Genomic DNA, 18,753 nt, shown 5'->3' on the forward strand with positions numbered 1-18,753 from the left:
GAATCCCCCTCCCCCCCCCCCCCCTTTGGAATGATCCGCAATTCGTACGTGACTGTCTACTGTGATCTAGAATGCGGAACCCTCGGAGAGAGGTCTTTATAAAGTGAGATACTCCTTTCAGCATTGACATTCTCCCTACAGTTCCGCAAAGAGCGAATTATCTAGAGAGGAATACTAGCATGTGCGAAATGCGTTTCATTGTAGCCTTCTTGTTACTGATGGTGATTCCCGCAGATTGTGCGGTAAGTGAGATTGAGAATGTTTTAGAATGTTGTAACAATATACAATAATAATGCAATTGGATTTCTACTGCGCAACTATCAATGTAAATTTTCCGGTTACGCAGTAATGAATGGTACATCACCTCAATGGTAGCCATCATAATAGCTGTATATTTGCGATTTAGGTTTGCCCAGATGCATCTCTGCAAAAATGTCTGGATCTTATACCCTCTACAACTGCCTGCGACGTAGCCAAGAGCTGGCTACATACACAAAACAGCCCTGTTACAGCGAAGATTTGTGATCAACAGAGACAATCCATGGAGGCCTCTTGCAAGAGCATCTGTCCATCAGGCAATTCTATATTCTCGGCTTTCATTTATACAGTTTAAACGATTAACTTATTTTGTTTTTGTTTAATTATAGTGTCTTGTACAGCATGTTTCCAAAAGGTCCACAAAGCTGTGGCCGAATGCGTCGATTTCTTTGCCAAGATACAGACATCTACAAGTAGCTGCGAAGTTCTCAAGAGAAATCTTATTCAGCATTGTACACAACCAAAAATATGCAAGGGTCAGTAAAGGAGATCAAAAAAATTTCTCCAGATAAACGTTTTCTGCTGATGAAATATCCCACAAAAGCTACAACGGCTGTGTCGTGCCAAAGGTCAATCGTTAACCAACCCAGATACTTTTACATCACGTCTAGATCTGACCGGATTATGCTGAAAGGAAACTCAGATACAACTTCCTGTGTAAGACTAATCGTGTTTTTTTCACTCCCTACAGCATGTAAAAACTCGTTTTGTCAAAATGGCGGCTCGTGCCACACAGGCCCCACTCCCCACGTGATTTCGTGCAAATGCCCCAAAGGGTTCACGGGAATCTATTGTTAGTTCAGTAAGTAGGCGTAAGGCCGATTTAGACAGCACGGTTTAGTCGTATGCTATCTGCCTACGACGTTTCTTAGCCCTGAATTACACACTACGACTTTCATAGCCGAGCATCGTAGCGGAGCCGTAGGTTAATTTACACTCTGCGATTCGAGTTGTAGAGATGTCGCGGGTAAGTCGCATGCAACTAAATCAATCGCACTGTCTAAACAGCCTTCTTTTGAAATATTGGACGCTCTATCTTTGCAGTCAAACGCTATCTCAATTTTAATAAATTCCCTATCAAGTTAAATAACAAGTTATTTAACGCACTCTTCTCGCCGATCCTATTGTACAACTCGGACTCATTGGGAGCTTACGATGCGATAAATTTTCAAAAATGGGAAACAGACCCCATAGAACGCTTGCATTGCCAATTTTTCAAATACTACTTTGGCTTGAACAAACGCGCCCCGAATGTCTCTGCCCGAAATGAGGCCGGCAGATTATAGCTAAAATCAACAATATTACGTAACACCCTACTGTTTTGGCTCCATATTCAAGCATTACCAGAAAATAGTATTGCCAAACAATGCATGAAAATTTCTAGCGAATTGACATGTTCGGGTAAATCGAGCTTCATGTCCTCAATATGTAAGATACTAGAAAGATTTGATGCCCCATATAATAAGGAGACGATTTATAACAAATTTAAACTAGGAAAATTAATCTCAAATATTACAAACGAATCTTAACGTCATCAAATGGGTCTTATAAATCTGAACAATAAGCTAATTTTTTACTCCTCTTTCAAAAAAGACACAAAATCTAGTGAATGCTATGATAAAATACTTAAGAACACAGACAAGCTTTAGCCAAACTCAGACTAGGGAATCTTAATCTAAACATAGAAACAGGCAGACACACAAAACCTCCGATTCCAAGAGAGAAGCGTATCTGCCAGATTTGTAACACTTTAGAAGATGAAAAACATTTCATGCTTTTCTGCGTCTCATCCCACTCTGAACGAAAGCAATTATTTTCTGATATCCAATCCCACTACATTTTCTTTGACAATCTAAGTACATGATGATAAAATTCTGTTCCTTTTTAATAATGTTGACCCTTTTGTGAATAAGAAAGTAGCCCACTTTATATGCAAAACATTTAAATCAAGACCGAATACTCTCATTTAAGCCATATTATGTTATGCAATACCATCAATGTAAATGGAATGCAAATAAATAAATGTAATGTAAATGGATGGGTCCGATTGCAGTCTCTGCATTTTTTCGGCATTGGCGTATTGGACCGGATAAACAATATTCTTCAAATTTAGACAGCAATATCTTGCTTGACACTAATTGCACCGTTAATACTAAAACGGCATTTAGAGTTCTACAAGTCATTAAATTACGCCAATGTTTTTATTTTTGTCTCACAAGGGAAAATTTTACATGGTTTGCGTGTTTGTATGTTTGCCAACTATTTAAACTAGAGCTCTGAGTCCACGTTCGGTCGTTCCTTTCAGGTCGTTGCGACGCCAAACATCAATGTAAGAATGGCGGCACATGCGTTGGTAAGAACACGTGCTCATGCTCACGTGATTATACTGGGCCCCAGTGCAGTCGCCGTCGCCTCGGCACAGCAATCAACCCCGCACCTAACGCTAAAGCCATCTTGGATGCTGGAGATAGCGGAGGAAGTGGTCTGTATTGGATCCAACCTCCTGGAGAACCTAGCCCTGCGTTGACATACTGTGACATGGATTACCAAGGTGGAGGGTTTAAAAATTACACTGAACTATATTTGCTATTTTTGCTTATTGCCTTATGCTAGCATACATCATAATAGGGGGATTCCGCTAAGAGATCACGTGACCTTTTCAGTGGCAAATTCAAGCCAAAATAAAGACTTAAATGACTGCGCCCGTCACCCCAGAGAACGAAAAAAAAAAAATGAATATCTAAATAAAAATAAACCCTTTCCGAACTTTCTGGCTTTATTCTTAAGCGCTAAATACGTTGCTTTTTGTTGCTGTTATTATGCCGCTAAAGGCCTGAGCGCGCGCTAGTTGGCCACCCGAACAATCACGTGATCTCTTAGTGAAAGTCCCCTATTCACAACATCATTAAGCTTCGTAAAAAAAACAATGCTGGTGCTTAGTACGCCCTTCTGTCAGGTACTTTCAAGTAGTTCGGCAATTGATTTTTTGTCTTGTGTTTAGCCGAAAAAAGCTTGCTAGCAATGCTGACTGATTTGGCGCTCTTTGCCTCACCCGTCAATTTATCTCCTACGTTATCAACCATCAAGTTATCTCCTACGTTATCACCCGTCAAGTTATCTCCTACGTTATCACCCATCAAGTTATCTCCTATGTTATCACCCATCAAGTTATCCCCTACTTTATCACCCATAAAGTTATCCCCTACGTTATCACACATCAAGTTATCTCCTACGTTATCACCCATCAAGTGATCCCCTACGTTATCACCCATCAAGTTATCCCATACTTTATCACCAATTAAGTTATCTCCTACGTTATCACCCATCAAGTTATCTCCTACGTTATCACCCAGCAAGTTATCCCCTACGTTATCACCCATCAAGTTATCCCCTACGTTATCACCCATCAAGTTATCCCCTACGTTATCACCAATTAAGTTATCCCTTACGTTATCACCAATTAAGTTATCCCCTACATTATCAACCATCAAGTTATCCCCTACGTTATCACCCATCAAGTTATCCCCTACTTTATCACCAATTAAGTTATCCCCTACGTTATCACTCATCAAGTTATCCCCTACGTTATCACCCATCAAGTTATGCCCTACATTATCACCCATCAAGTTATCTCTACGTTATCACCCATCAAGTTATCCCCTACGTGATCACCCATCAAGTTATCCCCTACGTTATCACCTATCAAGTTATCCCCTATGTTATCACCCATCAAGTTATCTCTACGTTATCACCCATCAAGTTATCCCCTACGTGATCACCCATCAAGTTATCCCCTACATTATCACCCATCAAGTTATCCCCTACGTTATCACCAATTAAGTTATCCCTTACGTTATCACCAATTAAGTTATCCCTTACGTTATCACCAATTAAGTTATCCCCTACTTTATCACCCATCAAGTTATCCCCTACGTTATCACCAATTAAGTTATCCCTTACGTTATCACCAATTAAGTTATCCCTTACGTTATCACCAATTAAGTTATCCCCTACTTTATCACCCATCAAGTCATCCCCTACGTTATCACCAATTAAGTTATCTCTTACGTTATCACCAATTAAGTTATCCCTTACGTGTCTCAATTCCCAACTACAGCTATCTAATGGGAGTGATTTCCTGTTGTGTGTGATTACTTTTTTTCTTCTCATTTATAGGAGGAGGGTGGATGTTAGCTAGCTACGGATTTGTTCATGCCACATCAACCAGTCCACTAAACAAAGCAATACCAAACATGAATAACCCAATGGGTTACCTGTGGGAACCTGAGGCGCGCGCAAGCTCCAACGGCCTGGTGAACCTTACACACGGAGCAGTCATGATGGCACGTGCGGCGAACCACATGATCATGGCAGCAGGGGGTAATCCTAGTACAGGCGGTATTGACAGCTATTCATACGTCTGGAGTATCGATCTTCGGCAGAATAAAATCTACAATATAACATTCGCAAACCACAATCGCTTCAATGGTGCGACTGGTAGCAATGGGATACCCCAGATGCATCTCGCGGAGTTCGTGGTGCAAGGACTCAAAGGGGAGACTGGGAAATACGTAAGGTAAGACGGCGTCCCGATTGATATAAAGACAGAAGGCGACGGAGAACTACACACTGTCATCTTACAGTTGTGTTTTATACGTAAATAAAAATAGACTCATAAAATATAACTAGACTGTGATCGTTCACACAAACAGGTTTCATTTTGACCGAAAGCATTAGATTACAACATCTTTACTGCATTTATGATTTCGAACTAGATACGCCCTAGCGGAATCTCTTGGCGCCACTTGGGGCGACTCGTACCCTACAGGATATGGCTTTGTCAATGTTGGAGTTGAGTTTGGTACCATCACACAGGGACCATTCTTCCCGAGTGTTCATTCTGGCGATGGAGGTAGTAATATGAACTACCAGAACAAGATCTTCCAACCGGATGTGCCACGCGGAAGCGAGACGTATGTACATAAAGGCTGGTACTCCGCAACTGCGACGGACAAGATAGGACAGACCTCGATTTGGTTCAAGTAGACTTATGAGACCTCCTTGACAAGGGACCGTAACTGACCGAGACGTTTAGCTTTAGATGGCAATGCATTGTACTGTGCCAATATCCTGATTAGCATTTTCGCGCGCTTCAGTCATTGCGCTTGGAAATAGACTTTCAATAGCACCAGGGGCGTAGCCAGGGGATGGCCAAGGCCCTCCCTTCTAGCAGCCAAAAATACAGTAAATGTATGAGACATTATCTAAGGTACAACATGCCTTGAAAGGGCCTTTTGGGCCCCCTCCTGTTAAAAATCCTGGCTACGCCGCTGAGCACTATCTTAGTACTATATCTAGTTTAACGAGTTGAATAAAACCCCAGACAAACGATGACAGCTTATTTTGATTTGTTGTAATCACCGAAACCAGGATAAAGGCACATGCAAAATGTCGGCATCCATAAAGGGATATTCATATAGTAAGAGGATGAGGAGCAATGAGGATTTATGTGCCCGGGAACACTATCACCGCGTCAAACAATAAGCTACAAGTAGTCAACAGCACTCTTGTACACTGTGCGGCAATACCTCTTTCAAACTTCATTACTAGCAAACTGTGGAGGAATATCAGTGCCTTGCAGGAAGGTATGGCGTTATCCTCGTTTTCGTACGCATTCACTTGACTATTCTGACTTTGTCTTGGTGAACTGTCACTGTACCTTAAGTTAGGTATCTCTCTCCGTCTTGCAGTTAAATGATGGCCGTCGCATGATATACTCTGATTATTTGTCTCTCTAGTATTCGTCCGTATAGTGTTTAAGTGATAGTCGGGGCACGATATTCATGGATTGCAACTCCTGGAATAACAGCTTGCATGCGTAGGGGATCTTTAACGTGGCTATGTCCCCTGACGACTTGCAGTAGTGACACCTGAAAACAGAATGGAGATCTTAGCATACCTTTCACTGCCCTCAACCACAATAGGGGAAGTTTGCTAAGAGATCACGTGACTGTTTGGGTGACAAACTACCCCGCGCAGCAAAATAACAGCAACAAAAAAACAACTTATTCAACGCTTACTAAAAATACTTTTTTTTTCAGAAAGGGTTTAGTTTCATTTAAAGATTATATTTTTTCGTTGTCAGTCACTTCTGTGGTTATTTTGTTTTGAATTTGATTTGCCACCCAGAAAGGTCACGTGATCTCCTAGCGCAAGTCCCCTATTGTTTCACATTGGCATTTAATGCCCGGAAAAGTGATTTCCCAGAATGCATTCTTACCAGCCGGAGTATCCCATAAGGCCACACTGTCCGCAGACATCCACTGAGAAAGCATCACTGGAAATCATCAGGCGTTCCAGGAGCAGCATGCTATAACAAACACAAGACGCATTTAGCAGATACTGTGTTGACTGAAGACGTTCTTTCAGCCGTATCTGATAATTGAATAAGGCACCAATTTATTTTGCATTTTCCTATTTTTACGGTAAAGAAAAATAAGGATTGAATTTCGATTCAATACCGCTGAGGGGGAGGGGGGGTTACATATCTTTTTTATGCCAGTAAGATAAAAAATACATCATTTACAGGATGAAAAGAAACCCAATGCAAAACCTATCCGATTAACATGAATGTCACAAGTAAACCAACGCGGCAAAGAAATGCCTATGCGCCCATTTTTAGAACATGACCGAAACCTCCTGGTTACATAGTTCGTTTCCATCAAAATGTAATTCTCGAATCACGCTCACTAACCTTGCACCGTAGGCTATCAGGCAATCTCTCTCCATTTCCCCTAACCGCAGGCCTCCATCCCTGTGAACACACACACGCATAAGATAAATATTATAAGATAAATATTATAAGATACATGATATTGTACGGTAGTAATAAAAGGTGATGGATGGTGACGATGTGATAGTCAAAGTTATGACTACGGACACATGACAATTATAATGAATGGCGATTACGACATTAGAGAGCTTAAGCAAGTCAACACGAACGGCATCAAAAAACGGCGCGCGCTCTGACGAATTGTTGGAAAAACGGCGTTGACGTCCGTGACCGCGCGCGTAGAACGTAAAAATAGGGAAAATGCCGTTCTAGATTTCCTGTCACGGACGTCAACGCCGTTTTTCAGCAATTCGTGAGCGCCGTTTTTGATGCCGTTCGTGCTGACTTGCTTAAGCTCTCTATTGATACGAACGTACCTCGATCGGCCCTCGGTTGGCTGTCTAGTAAGTACTGCACGAGGTCCCTAGAAAATGCAAAAGTTATTACTATTGAAACATCTCCTCGATTTAAAACAAAAACAATGTATCGTCGGGAACCCAGGGCGGCGCGGATACCGGAAGCCGATACCGGAAGCGCGAAGACGAAAGAAAGAGGGGGAAAAGCTGTACAGGACCCGAAATGATCCCCAAAAGTACCCCAACTCATCCTGGGACCCTAAACGATACCGAGGAGTAAAAAGCAAAAAGAAAGCAGAAGAAATACTTGCATTTTTTTTTCTAAACAGAGTGACTTAAAAAGATTAATTCCAATACAATTACATTGCCCGGCGTTAAACATATAAACCGAGTCCAAAACAAATTCACAACTTTTAATTGCTACTGAAAGGAATAAACTATAAATCTCATTTCCGGTAAACATCACCCCAAAAAATCTATACTCATTTGACAAGCAAACATGTATTTCACCACGAAATCCATGTTCACAAGAGCGAATATTTACCGATACATTTAAGGCAGCCGGTTTGGCCGAGAAGATAGAATGACAAAAGCACACTTAGTAAAACACTCGAACAATCCTTCTGCTACCGTTGCAAAATATTAAGATAGTGTGGCTTTAGTTGAAAGCAATATTTTGTGAGTTTTGAATTTCCTTATGTAGTCGTGCGTACACCCTGGCATTATATCATATGATAGGTCTTTCATTTACCGAATACAAACATACAAAAAAATAACCTTAACACATTTCGCTTCCTACGAAAAGCAACGTGCCCTATCTGTAAAGACTTTCTTTTATGGCTTGTTATGTAAAAATAATTTATCCACACCGGGTTCTTGAAATTACTATAACAGGAAGTTAGTTGACCCCAATACTATAGTTTTAGCTAATGTAAACTGATATTCCTGATAATAACACAAATAGAGCTAAATGTTTCATATCTTTTAAAACTGAAAGCCAATCTTTACATAATTTAGTCTCCTTCGCAGCCCCCAGCGGTCGGAGTCACACAACGCTCCTTGTGTTGTCCATTACTGCATTTCCTTGGGGCTCATTTCGGGGACTCTTGGGGATCGTTTCGGGTCCGGGATCATTTCGGGTCCTGAAAAAAGCTCTGGGTCCCCGAGGATAACAATGCAGTGGGTGGGTGTTGAGAGGGGCGTTTTCGTCCTTACCTTAGCTCTAGCGTGCATCTTATCCAGCACCATATGTTTGAGCTTCTGGTAGTAAACTGGACCAAAGAATATGTAGGCGCTTAGAGGCTCTCTAAAAACCGCACACGAAAAACAAACAAAAAAAAAAAATCAAAAAACAAAACAATACAAATGATCATGGGTTCTTATCAAAGGCAACCGTAAAAGTACTTGTAAAAGCCCAAAATAATTACCCTGTTATGCCGGAGGTAACGTAGTCCTTTCCGGCGTAGTTGAAGCCATGCTTCATTAGAACCTCACAAACGTCTTCGACCTTATCGCCGCCGAAAGCTGAATGAGAAAAATAACGAGAATATTAGTCCCTTATGAGAGGCAGAGCAAGGCAAATGTAACAACGTGGTTAGAACGAGAGGGGGTTAGGTGCTCGATGGATAGAATAGAGCTTAAAGAATGTCGATCAACCACTCCTTTGTTATTGTTTATTATCTAACATACAACGGTTTATACGCAAGAAAACTTCAAAATTTCAAAATCTACGAATGAATACGTCATTGGAAATAATTTGGTTATCTGTTTGACTTAGCCGATAGAAATGGTTTCTTTGAGTCACTCGGCATCGAGCGAAAGCATAAAATGGCGGCGTGATTGGCCTTCTTTAAGATCAAGCTCAAATCTACGTTACAGCTACGTGGGTATCGAAGATAAAAAGGAAAAAAAAAAAACAATACAATAGAAAAACAAATGAGTGCACGAACAAGGCAGAAGCATTGAGTACCTGTGCCATATCCAAAGTGACCTTCCAAGACTCCTGCCTTTCCCGCAATCAGCTCAATCAATTTGCCCACAGTCATACGAGACGGGAAACCGTGAGGGTTCATGATCTGCAATTAAAAGTTATGAAGGTTAGGGTTGGGGCTAGTTTTCTCTAGAGTTCGTTAACATTTGTTCCTGATATTTGCTCGAACATCCCCCTTAACTCCCTCCCATTTTTACTCTAGAAATTGTTATAATTCTTTATCGAAATAGACAGGTTAACAAGAGATATCTGTTCTTGTTCAATCCTCGACTTCTCTGTGCGGAATGCCCCCAAACAATACACGTTATTCCTTATGTCTTTGTTCCTCAACTGGCCTTGACAACCCTAATAGCGAATATTTCACTCATCTAGTCAGGTGAACTTACAATGTCAGGACAAATACCCTGCAAAAGGAAAGAGAGACATGATCAAATTTAGATAAAAGAGATAAATATATATTCAAAATACAAAACTTTGGACTCACCAGGTCTGTGAAAGGCATATCCTCTTGGTTAACAATTAATCCACATACACTGTGAGAAATAAACAGAATACAAATCAGGGGACTTTCTCTTGTACTTTTACGAGGACGTCAATAAACACATAATGAAATTATTGGTCGTATAACACAATACCAAAAGGTTGTAATCAAACAAATGCTATTCATACTACGAGTACGTGTACTTAAGAAGGAAGAACCGGCATTTAATAAACCCAATTACTCTTCCATCTCGTGCATGGACGTTCTCGTGGGCCAATGACCGAGAGAACAAAAATATTCATATGTGGGCTTGTTAAATCTAGATTTTGTTTATCCACAATAGCGAGTTTTTAGGTAAATCATGGCCAATGAAAAATACATGAAACAAACTCTAGTTTGCTTAACAACGTGCCACCCCAAAAATAATCAACTTGTTGGCCATACCCTTTCTGTCCATGACGACTACTGAACTTGTCGCCCAATTCTGGTCTTCGCGTCTGTCTTAAGAGCATCTTGATAAGAAAAGCCTAGGAAGACAATAGAATAGGTAATTATTTCAAACAAGGCTTCGTATCCAGAACAAACCATAACTACGTATGACGAAGGCAACCAAGACCTCTGCAAATGGATCCGACTTTATTAAGACAATATGAATAGACTCCATCTCTCACGCTTTTAAAAAAGCTGGGGTGGATTGAACATATATTGAAATTGAATATATATTGAAACTACGTATGACCAAGGCAACCAAGACCTCTGCAAATGGATCCGACTTTATTAAGACAATATGAATAGACTCCATCTCTCACTCTTTTAAAAAAGCTGGGGTGGATTGAACATATATTGAAATTGAATATATATTGAAACTACGTATGACCAAGGTAACCAAGACCTCTGCAAATGGATCCGACTTTATTAAGATAATATAAATAGACTCCATCTCTCACGCTTTTAAAAAAGCTGGGGTGGATCGAGCACATATTGAAATTGAAATTCTGAATAACGACTTACAATACATTCCCGCAAACAAGTAAAATAAATAAACAACTCTATATGATGGATATATACACGAGGATGTGGGCAAACCACGGGATTACCTCCTCTGGGTTCGACGTGATCAGAACTCTTTCAATGTACACTTCCTTAGGCCCCTTGTAGCTGTTAAGATAAAATTAGTGGAAGATAATGACGCAAGATTGTCAGATCGATACAGATTTACCATTGTCAAACTTCGATAAAGATTAGCTATTGCTGGGCTTTGATACAGATTACCGATTGTCAGATATCGATAGACTGGCCATTGCCAGACTTTGATAAAGGTTAGCCATTGTCAGATATCGATACAGATTGGCCATTGTCGGACGTCTATACAGACTGGTCATGTTTAGATTTCGATACAGATTGGCCATTGTTGGACTTACATATACATTGGCCATTGTCAGATATCGATACAGATTTGCCATTGTCAGGATTGGCTATTGTCTGTGGTCGATACAGATTGGCAAAAGTTGGACTTACATACAGATTGGACATTGTCAGATATCGATACAGATTGGCCATTGTCCGGCCTCGATACAGATTGGCCATTGTTGGACTTGCATACAGATTGGCCATTGTCAGATATCGATACAGATTGGCCATTTTCAGGATTGGCCCTTGTTTGACGTCGATTCAGTTTGGCCATTGTTTGACTTGGATACAGACTGCACATTGCCAGACTTCGATTCTGATTGGCCATTGCCAGATATTGATATAGATCAGCCATTGCCAGATATCAATATAGTTTGGCAATTGTCAGATATTAATATAGATTAGCTATTTGGGTATGTTGAAAATTATAAATGGTTATATATAATGGTCAGACAACGGTTAAGGTTAGCTAAATTGTACAGATCGCAACAGACTACAGACAGCAGACCTGACAGGGACGTCCTTGTACTCCGGCTGCGGAGGCGGCCCTCCGGGTCCTAAGACAAGCGAGATGTATTAGTATCACAGAATATTTTTGTTGGGTTTACCGCAGTTAACCTTTTTTTCTAATTGCGTCATAAGGGTAGAGAGGAATTAAATTATGCTATACAGTTGTTCAGCCATACTTATAGAACTGCCAGTGCTAAAAAACGCAAGACTAGTTCCAGTGCCGCGAAGTTAAATCAGCCTTTTTGTTTTAAAATGGCGGCTTTTTACCGGCTACGATTGTGTTTGTTTTCACCAGAGCACGCGCATGCGCATACGTTATTCAACACTGTCACGTCAAGTGACGCGAGTATCCAGTCTACTTGCCTTGCTGGAGAGGCGTGTTCATGACGACAGGCATGGATTTGTTGATAAGGATCTGCTTGTTCTCAACTCGTTCACCTGATGATTTTTCGGCAAAATGACATCAAAGAATAACATTAGCCAAAAGTATTAGATGATATACCCATCTTACGATAGCATATCTCTAAAAGTAATCTTAGGACACGACGAGCACACACACAAAACTTTTGTTCAGCCTTTCGGATTACACAAATAGCAGTAAAGGGTGTATACTATCTCTTTCCATCAAACCATAGGATATAATAACGCTACGTGTTCCGCGGTTTGTTATTACACTATTAACCAATTTCATCACATTCCCTAATATAGATATTATTGAAGAAATAATGCTTACAGCAATCTAGTTATAGTACATAGTACCATGCGCAAAGTATTAAGATATAAGATACTTTTGCCGACAAGCCAGTTCGCTGACCACCTTGGTTGTTTCGCCGACAGCATAAGTCGTTTCGCACGACAAAAAGTTCGTCCATTGTCGGTGTATGCGAATGCGTTTGACGTACCTGGGGCTCCGATACCATCGGCGTCCAGTGGCTGATGTCTCCATATGACCTCACCGGTCTGAGCATCCTTACTGGGACCTGGAGACACCAAAAACTCGTCAAGGAAGCGAAAAGCAATGCTCCAAGGAGCACTGAGGAAACAACACGGTAACTTATACTTGTCAACTTACCCATTACCCGGTCAAATGTCTGTGGAAGAAACAACAAAGGAAATAACTTAGACATAAGAATTAAAAATGAATCACAATATAATGAATGTGAGGTGTTAGGGGTGAGCATGGAGATGTTTGGAAGGATACTGCTGAGTGGACATAAGTCGCTTACCTGATTTGCATATCTCTTTAAAGTACAAACTTGCTTGCGATAAACGAGACATCGTCCAAATCCTAAATAATCGAATCGATAATATTAGTTTTCTCGTTAAGCTAAACGCAATGTATGAGGCACAATTGAAAAACTCTCACCTCGATCGACTGACGCTTTGTTCAGAATCAGGGCGTCCTGATGAAAAATGTAAAAGGCGAGTTAACCAGGGCCCATTTAAACTGATACATAGCATAAACTAAACAGGTCCGTTCGAGCAGAATACAAATTACAATGTGATCAAGTCACGTGGATGGAAAACCACAAATGAGCAAGAGTTCTAGTTTAGTTCAGGATTACCCCACCTCGATGTCATATCCACTGTAACTCATTACGGCAACTGTGGCATTTTGACCTAAACAGAGATAGAACATATCACAAAGTGCACTTATAATTCATACAACTAACACTGTACAAAACTTGTAAATATAAAGTTCCTTTCAACAAGAATTGACGATACTCCAACGGCAGCACAGCTAGTGGTATTGTGACCATGATAAAGTTATATGAGATATACTATGATTGAGTTAAAGTGAGGGTTATACATTTACCTCCTGGCAGCTTGTCAAACTGTATCAAGTCAATTGTCTAGAAAATTAAAAAATTAATAATAATAAAATAAATAAATAAATATATATGTCTCTAGGCAAGATCGTCCAAAGCAACAAATATACAAATAAAAAGGTCGTTTAAAAACTCTTGACTTCTTTTAATTTCCACTATAACAATGATAAGAGCGCACCTTGGTTCGTACGAGCGGGACTTGTGGGTATACGAGGAAGTACAGCAAAGTGTCGATCCTGAAAAATTGAATTCATTTATAATAACAGGTAATAGACAAATATTTTAACCTTGTTTGTAACTATCCGCTCGAGGTAACATCAAACGCCGTCGGATAAGCTAAGAATTGTGAAAAATGCCCCCTTTTCACCCAGTTAAAAAAAGGTTCTCATGCTTCTTCGTAATTTTTTATATACGTTTGAAACCGGGTTCTTTATCAAACACTTTTAAAATGAGCCCTGACTATACTAAATCAGGCGGAAAACAGACATGCATTATGCGTGCTCTAGTATGCGTAGTTATGTTTTATTAGCCCATTATGAGTGCCTCACCTATTTCTTTGGTTATAACCGATCGATCCTGAAAATAATAGCACCAGAAAAATATGAATAACCTCCATTCCTATAAAGCCGTCGTTTCAAGCAGGGAGAGGGGAAAAGCTGAGGGAGGGGAGGGGTTAAACTGAGGGAGGGGAGGTACGGGACAAGGTATGGAGGCATCCTGTTTTGAGCAGCAGGATGAAAAAGGTGTTTAAAGAGCTGGAGTTGGGGGGTTAAGCATCAAACGAAGCGGGAAGCAAAACTATAATAGTGTATTAATATCTAAGACTTTTTAGTAAAACTATTATAAGGACGTCTGTTTCTGGTTAAGGGGGAATGTGAGAGGTTAGGGTTCGACCTTACCCATGGCTTGCTTGCCCATTGCACATTGGTACGTGTTACGAGGCGACTGGTTGTGATGTGGATAGGGGATGAGACCGGCGCAGACACCCAGAAGCGTGAAAGGTTCAATCTCCAGATGAGTGGTACTCCTGCAGCCCATTCAAACATTCATTTGCCATGTAATGCCATGTCGGACACAAAAATCAAGACACCAAAGGAGTTGGCAAGCAAGGGGCACAGGGAGGAATTGCAATCATCCCAAAATCTTTTTTCATTTGGAGTCTTTTTTGTGCGATAATTCTAAGTACGCCATGGAGTAAAGAATCTGTATTCTAATATCTGCGCTCTGACTGCTAAAAGTTGAAGGACAAATTATAACAAAGGAATAAAAAAACCCTTGAAAATAAACATTCAAAGCATATGTCCTTTGAAAGGTCGCATAAGAAAGCATTACCCGGATTTTTTAGTTGTCCGCCGTTAAGTTCGCATTGTTTTAGCTGTACCATGTAGTATTTCTCCTAAGTTTATACAAATATAGCACACTTTCAAGCCGTGACAGCCATTGCCTATTTACGTACTTGTTGACCGCGGTCTCATAGAGAGCTATCTCGCTGTCATTCTCTTCATTGACATCAAGGTATTCCACCAGACCCTCGTGCAAGAAGTCTTCAAAGCTCCTACAAGGTTATGGTTATAACATGGTTAAATGATTAAAACTTACAAGAACATCACATTCACGGTAATAAGAATCAAAATCCTGTATCAAGTAAAAGTCTTTTTTTTTTAATAATGCAAATACCCTCAGCACAATTTCAAAAAATGTTATCACATTGCGACATTTACATACGACGGTATCAATTTACATTGCTGTTATTATATAAAAAAGTGGAATACCTTATGGGGGGCAGGATATATTTTTCTGAAGGAAATACGTGCCACACTATCTTCTTATATTTATCTACCTGAAACCTTGGTTGAGTTCTTTGATGTGTCTGTCCGTGACTCGGGGTTTTCCGCCTTCAACTATAATGTACGGCCTGGAATTATAGAAATAATAAAGTATGAATGAAAATTAGAGGTTGGTAAAATAGCTATGGATCTGGGTGACCACTATGACACACACCTGCACACTCTTCCGCCATCTGATGCGATATTGACGAACCTGAGAAACAAATCAACAGAGATAATGGGTCATATAGTTTTCTACATACTAGATAACGGGATGCAAGAGTTTGTACTCCGTTCAACACATTTTGTGGCAAATCTTCAGGTTATGGTTTAAGTTAAAAGGGAGGCGACATGACGGAAAAACATGGCTTGACGTTTCCAATAAGCTCATTTCACATCAAATAAGGCGTAAAATTCCCCTAATTACTAAGTGAGTTATATCAATCAAAATATCAAATGCGACTTTTTGTAGTGTCATTGAAATTTGAGCTTTTGGTCCCTGAGCCAATACATGGCGCGAGGATGATCAAGGAAAAATCTTAAAAAGCCAAAATCTGGGTATGTGCACTTCTGCCTCATGTTATATGTGTTTTGAAAAGTGAAACGCAGTCCGGAATACAAGGAAATTATGGCCATTGTAAGAAATTGTATCTTCTTTCTTCATCTCTTCGAATATTCAGGGTTTTTCCTTCATGTCAGGGGAGGCGGGTTAAATAAAAAAAAAGAAGAAGAAGAAGAAGAAGCGGGGAAGCAGTCGCCGCTGTGTCACTGCTTGGAGTGTAGTGGGAGAAGAGCCCTTTTGCTCTAGCTAATTAAAAATAGTCTGCTTACTTGTGTTGGTGGTTAGGGCAAATCGAAACGAATTCATTGATGTAGCCCGCTGAAAAAGAAAGACACAAGACATCATGTCGGCATGGTTTCCTGTTTTCCAGCAGAAAATGTCAACCCTATGTTATCGTTGGTGTCCTACTACATTATCAATGATAACTATATAATCCACATCCTTTTCTTATAACGGTAAACAGATGTTCGCGAACATCAAGCATAAAGTGAGCAAAATCGATATTTTAGTATCAGAGTCGTAGTCTATTCATGATAAGGTCATGCCAGGTACCAGGTCCTATGGAAAGCGATCAAACTTTGGCTTGCATGCAAAACCTGTGTAACTCAGCTACCATTCGACTGCGATGCAGTGCACATACACTACAGTTACATTGAAATAATTGGTCCGTAGTAATTACATAACTACACACCTCTACGCATCAGTCTGAAGGTGCGGACCAGGCGCGTGTAGTTCTTCACGATACCAAGGATGACCCCTAAAACGGACGAGAAGAAATTCCATGTCCGATCAGATAATGTAAATGTCCACTAAGAAACATCTCAGCTGAAAATATCTCCTCTCGACCGCTCGATTCAAGCGAACTCAATGAATACAACAAGTAGGATCAAGTTAACTGGAAATGCTGTCCGGAAATCATGTTTTATTACCGTTAAGAAATACTGTGTAGGTAGAGCTGTGGCTTGTTTCTTCTCCGGACAAAAGATTGACATCCTGAACAAGCAAAACGATGCACATTATTCAAGCACATCAATACCACTTTTTTATTACTTAAATTTAAGATTCCAGTTGAAGTCTTAAAATTATTTCATTTGCCAGCACTTTTGATAAATTTATTAATATATACAAGAATCTAAAATTGGGTTCATGGAAGCAAGGTGTACTGGGGATTGAAAATAATTGTCAGGAGCTCGCATATTTCTCACACTCGTAGTGAAGAACACAATAGTTTGAGGATGTATAGCTTTTCGACCATATGGAAAGTCACACGTGCCTACCGTTATAGGCAAGGCGGATAAAGTACCATGTGCTCACCTCCACGCCAAGATTATAGGCAAGGCGGATAAAGTACCATGTGCTCACCTCCACGCCAAGATTATAGGCAAGGCGGATAAAGTACCATGTGCTCACCTCCACGCCAAGATTATAGGCAAGGCGGATAAAGTACCATGTGCTCACCTCCACGCCAAGATTATAGGCAAGGCGGATAAAGTACCATGTGCTCACCTCCACGCCAAGATTATAGGCAAGGCGGACAATTGGCTCTTCATCTTGATCTGTGGTGATATGGGTCATCAAAGCGAGGTTCTTTACAAGTCCACAAGCCTAACAAAACGAACAGAAAGACTATCAGGTTTTAAGGCCCTATTTGTCACGAGCAGGAAGATGGCTTCTCGTATAAAAAAAAAAAAACAAAACATATGGAAAGGGGCGTTTATAATCTTATGTTTTTTTTCAGTTATAAGAAAGAAGTTGTTATAACCGTTTCAAGTTCCAACCAGAAATATTTTCAGGTAGTCCTCACACTGGTGATGCGCAGTCCCAGTGAAAAAGTATTCATCACAGCCGATAAACAAATGGGGATTTCACCTACGAAGCAAAGTTTCAGCACAAAAAGTTCCCCGAAGTTTCCCCACTTTGAAAGACCCTGTCCGGCTGAGCCAGTTAGCTGCGTTAACAGAAACTTGAATATTGCAAAAAAAAAATAATATTTGGGCCATTCATTCATAAATGGTGATGGATGTTTCAAGATTAGAAGGAAAATCGAGAACTGGATTACGAAGCAAGAATGCTGAGTCAACGCTCCTGTTACGCTTTCTCTTTTATTATATACATACTGAGAAATACTCACTGAAAACATACAGTCGTTTGACAAAAGGTTGTCATCAAACGGCTTTGCGACTACGCGACAAGCCCGCATGTAAGCATGGGTAAAAACCACCGAAGCGCCTAGTTGCATAGATTAGCCACTGCTACACCTGTACACCGTCTAAGTCTGAAGTTATGCAGTGGCTAATATATGCAGTTAAGCGCTTCAGTGGTTTTTACCCATGCTTACATGCGGGCTTGTCGCGTAGTCGCAAAGCCGGTTGATGACAACCTTTTGTCAAACGACTGTATTCAGTAGATCTTCATTCGTTCACTGGTCTCAGCAAATCAGAGGCGTGAATATTCTGATTGGACGAACGATATTTTTTTGATGCTCTTGAATGGCTTCAATCCAAACTCATCAACGAGTGCATAAATATCGCACAAGCATTCTCCATTTAGTAATTTATTTATTTCATAGATGTCGAGATTTTAGAGATTAAAAAGTGCACTACTTGTGTAACATGAGCTACAGGCTCGTGCGCGAGTGA

General features: G+C 40.4%; 3 protein-coding genes across 4 annotated transcripts in view; 2 read left to right on the top strand and 1 right to left on the bottom strand.

Moving 5' to 3' along the window:
- The first annotated feature begins 82 nt into the window (after nt 1-82).
- LOC116602164 lies at nt 83-2,762 on the top strand. Its single transcript, XM_032363335.2, has 5 exons — nt 83-242; nt 407-575; nt 648-794; nt 1,010-1,120; nt 2,624-2,762. The coding sequence occupies exons 1-4, from the start codon at nt 180-182 to the stop codon at nt 1,114-1,116; spliced, it is 486 nt and encodes a 161-aa protein (XP_032219226.2). The 5' UTR covers nt 83-179; the 3' UTR covers nt 1,117-1,120; nt 2,624-2,762.
- Nucleotides 2,302-5,709, top strand: LOC125561390. The gene is made up of 4 exons (XM_048725715.1): nt 2,302-2,317; nt 2,624-2,869; nt 4,495-4,894; nt 5,094-5,709. The coding sequence occupies exons 1-4, from the start codon at nt 2,302-2,304 to the stop codon at nt 5,362-5,364; spliced, it is 933 nt and encodes a 310-aa protein (XP_048581672.1). The 3' UTR covers nt 5,365-5,709.
- LOC5518677 (DNA-directed RNA polymerase III subunit RPC2) overlaps nt 5,710-18,753 on the bottom strand; it is a 24,156-nt gene continuing 11,112 nt past the window's right edge. The window contains exons 21-49 of one of the 2 annotated variants that reach the window (XM_048725823.1): nt 17,621-17,719; nt 17,044-17,107; nt 16,806-16,871; nt 16,384-16,432; nt 15,728-15,766; nt 15,567-15,641; nt 15,183-15,281; nt 14,626-14,753; nt 14,275-14,302; nt 13,905-13,962; nt 13,714-13,750; nt 13,468-13,517; nt 13,264-13,300; nt 13,124-13,185; nt 12,970-12,988; nt 12,800-12,877; nt 12,261-12,335; nt 11,896-11,944; nt 11,075-11,135; nt 10,422-10,504; nt 9,981-10,029; nt 9,883-9,900; nt 9,476-9,581; nt 8,934-9,030; nt 8,722-8,812; nt 7,528-7,574; nt 7,073-7,132; nt 6,599-6,688; nt 5,710-6,248 (exon numbers count right to left, since the gene is read on the bottom strand). In XM_048725823.1, the coding sequence (XP_048581780.1) occupies nt 6,113-6,248; nt 6,599-6,688; nt 7,073-7,132; nt 7,528-7,574; nt 8,722-8,812; nt 8,934-9,030; nt 9,476-9,581; nt 9,883-9,900; nt 9,981-10,029; nt 10,422-10,504; nt 11,075-11,135; nt 11,896-11,944; nt 12,261-12,335; nt 12,800-12,877; nt 12,970-12,988; nt 13,124-13,185; nt 13,264-13,300; nt 13,468-13,517; nt 13,714-13,750; nt 13,905-13,962; nt 14,275-14,302; nt 14,626-14,753; nt 15,183-15,281; nt 15,567-15,641; nt 15,728-15,766; nt 16,384-16,432; nt 16,806-16,871; nt 17,044-17,107; nt 17,621-17,719 (1,950 nt within the window). In that variant the 3' untranslated portion in view covers nt 5,710-6,112. Of the gene's footprint in view, nt 6,249-6,598; nt 6,689-7,072; nt 7,133-7,527; nt 7,575-8,721; nt 8,813-8,933; nt 9,031-9,475; nt 9,582-9,882; nt 9,901-9,980; nt 10,030-10,421; nt 10,505-11,074; nt 11,136-11,895; nt 11,945-12,260; nt 12,336-12,799; nt 12,878-12,969; nt 12,989-13,123; nt 13,186-13,263; nt 13,301-13,467; nt 13,518-13,713; nt 13,751-13,904; nt 13,963-14,274; nt 14,303-14,625; nt 14,754-15,182; nt 15,282-15,566; nt 15,642-15,727; nt 15,767-16,383; nt 16,433-16,805; nt 16,872-17,043; nt 17,108-17,620; nt 17,720-18,753 lie in introns of those variants that run through there. The other variant, XR_007307449.1, reaches the window with a different exon arrangement.

The sequence above is a fragment of the Nematostella vectensis genome, chromosome 3 (assembly GCF_932526225.1).
Source record: "Nematostella vectensis chromosome 3, jaNemVect1.1, whole genome shotgun sequence".
In the NCBI taxonomy this organism is placed as follows: Eukaryota; Metazoa; Cnidaria; class Anthozoa; order Actiniaria; family Edwardsiidae; genus Nematostella; species Nematostella vectensis.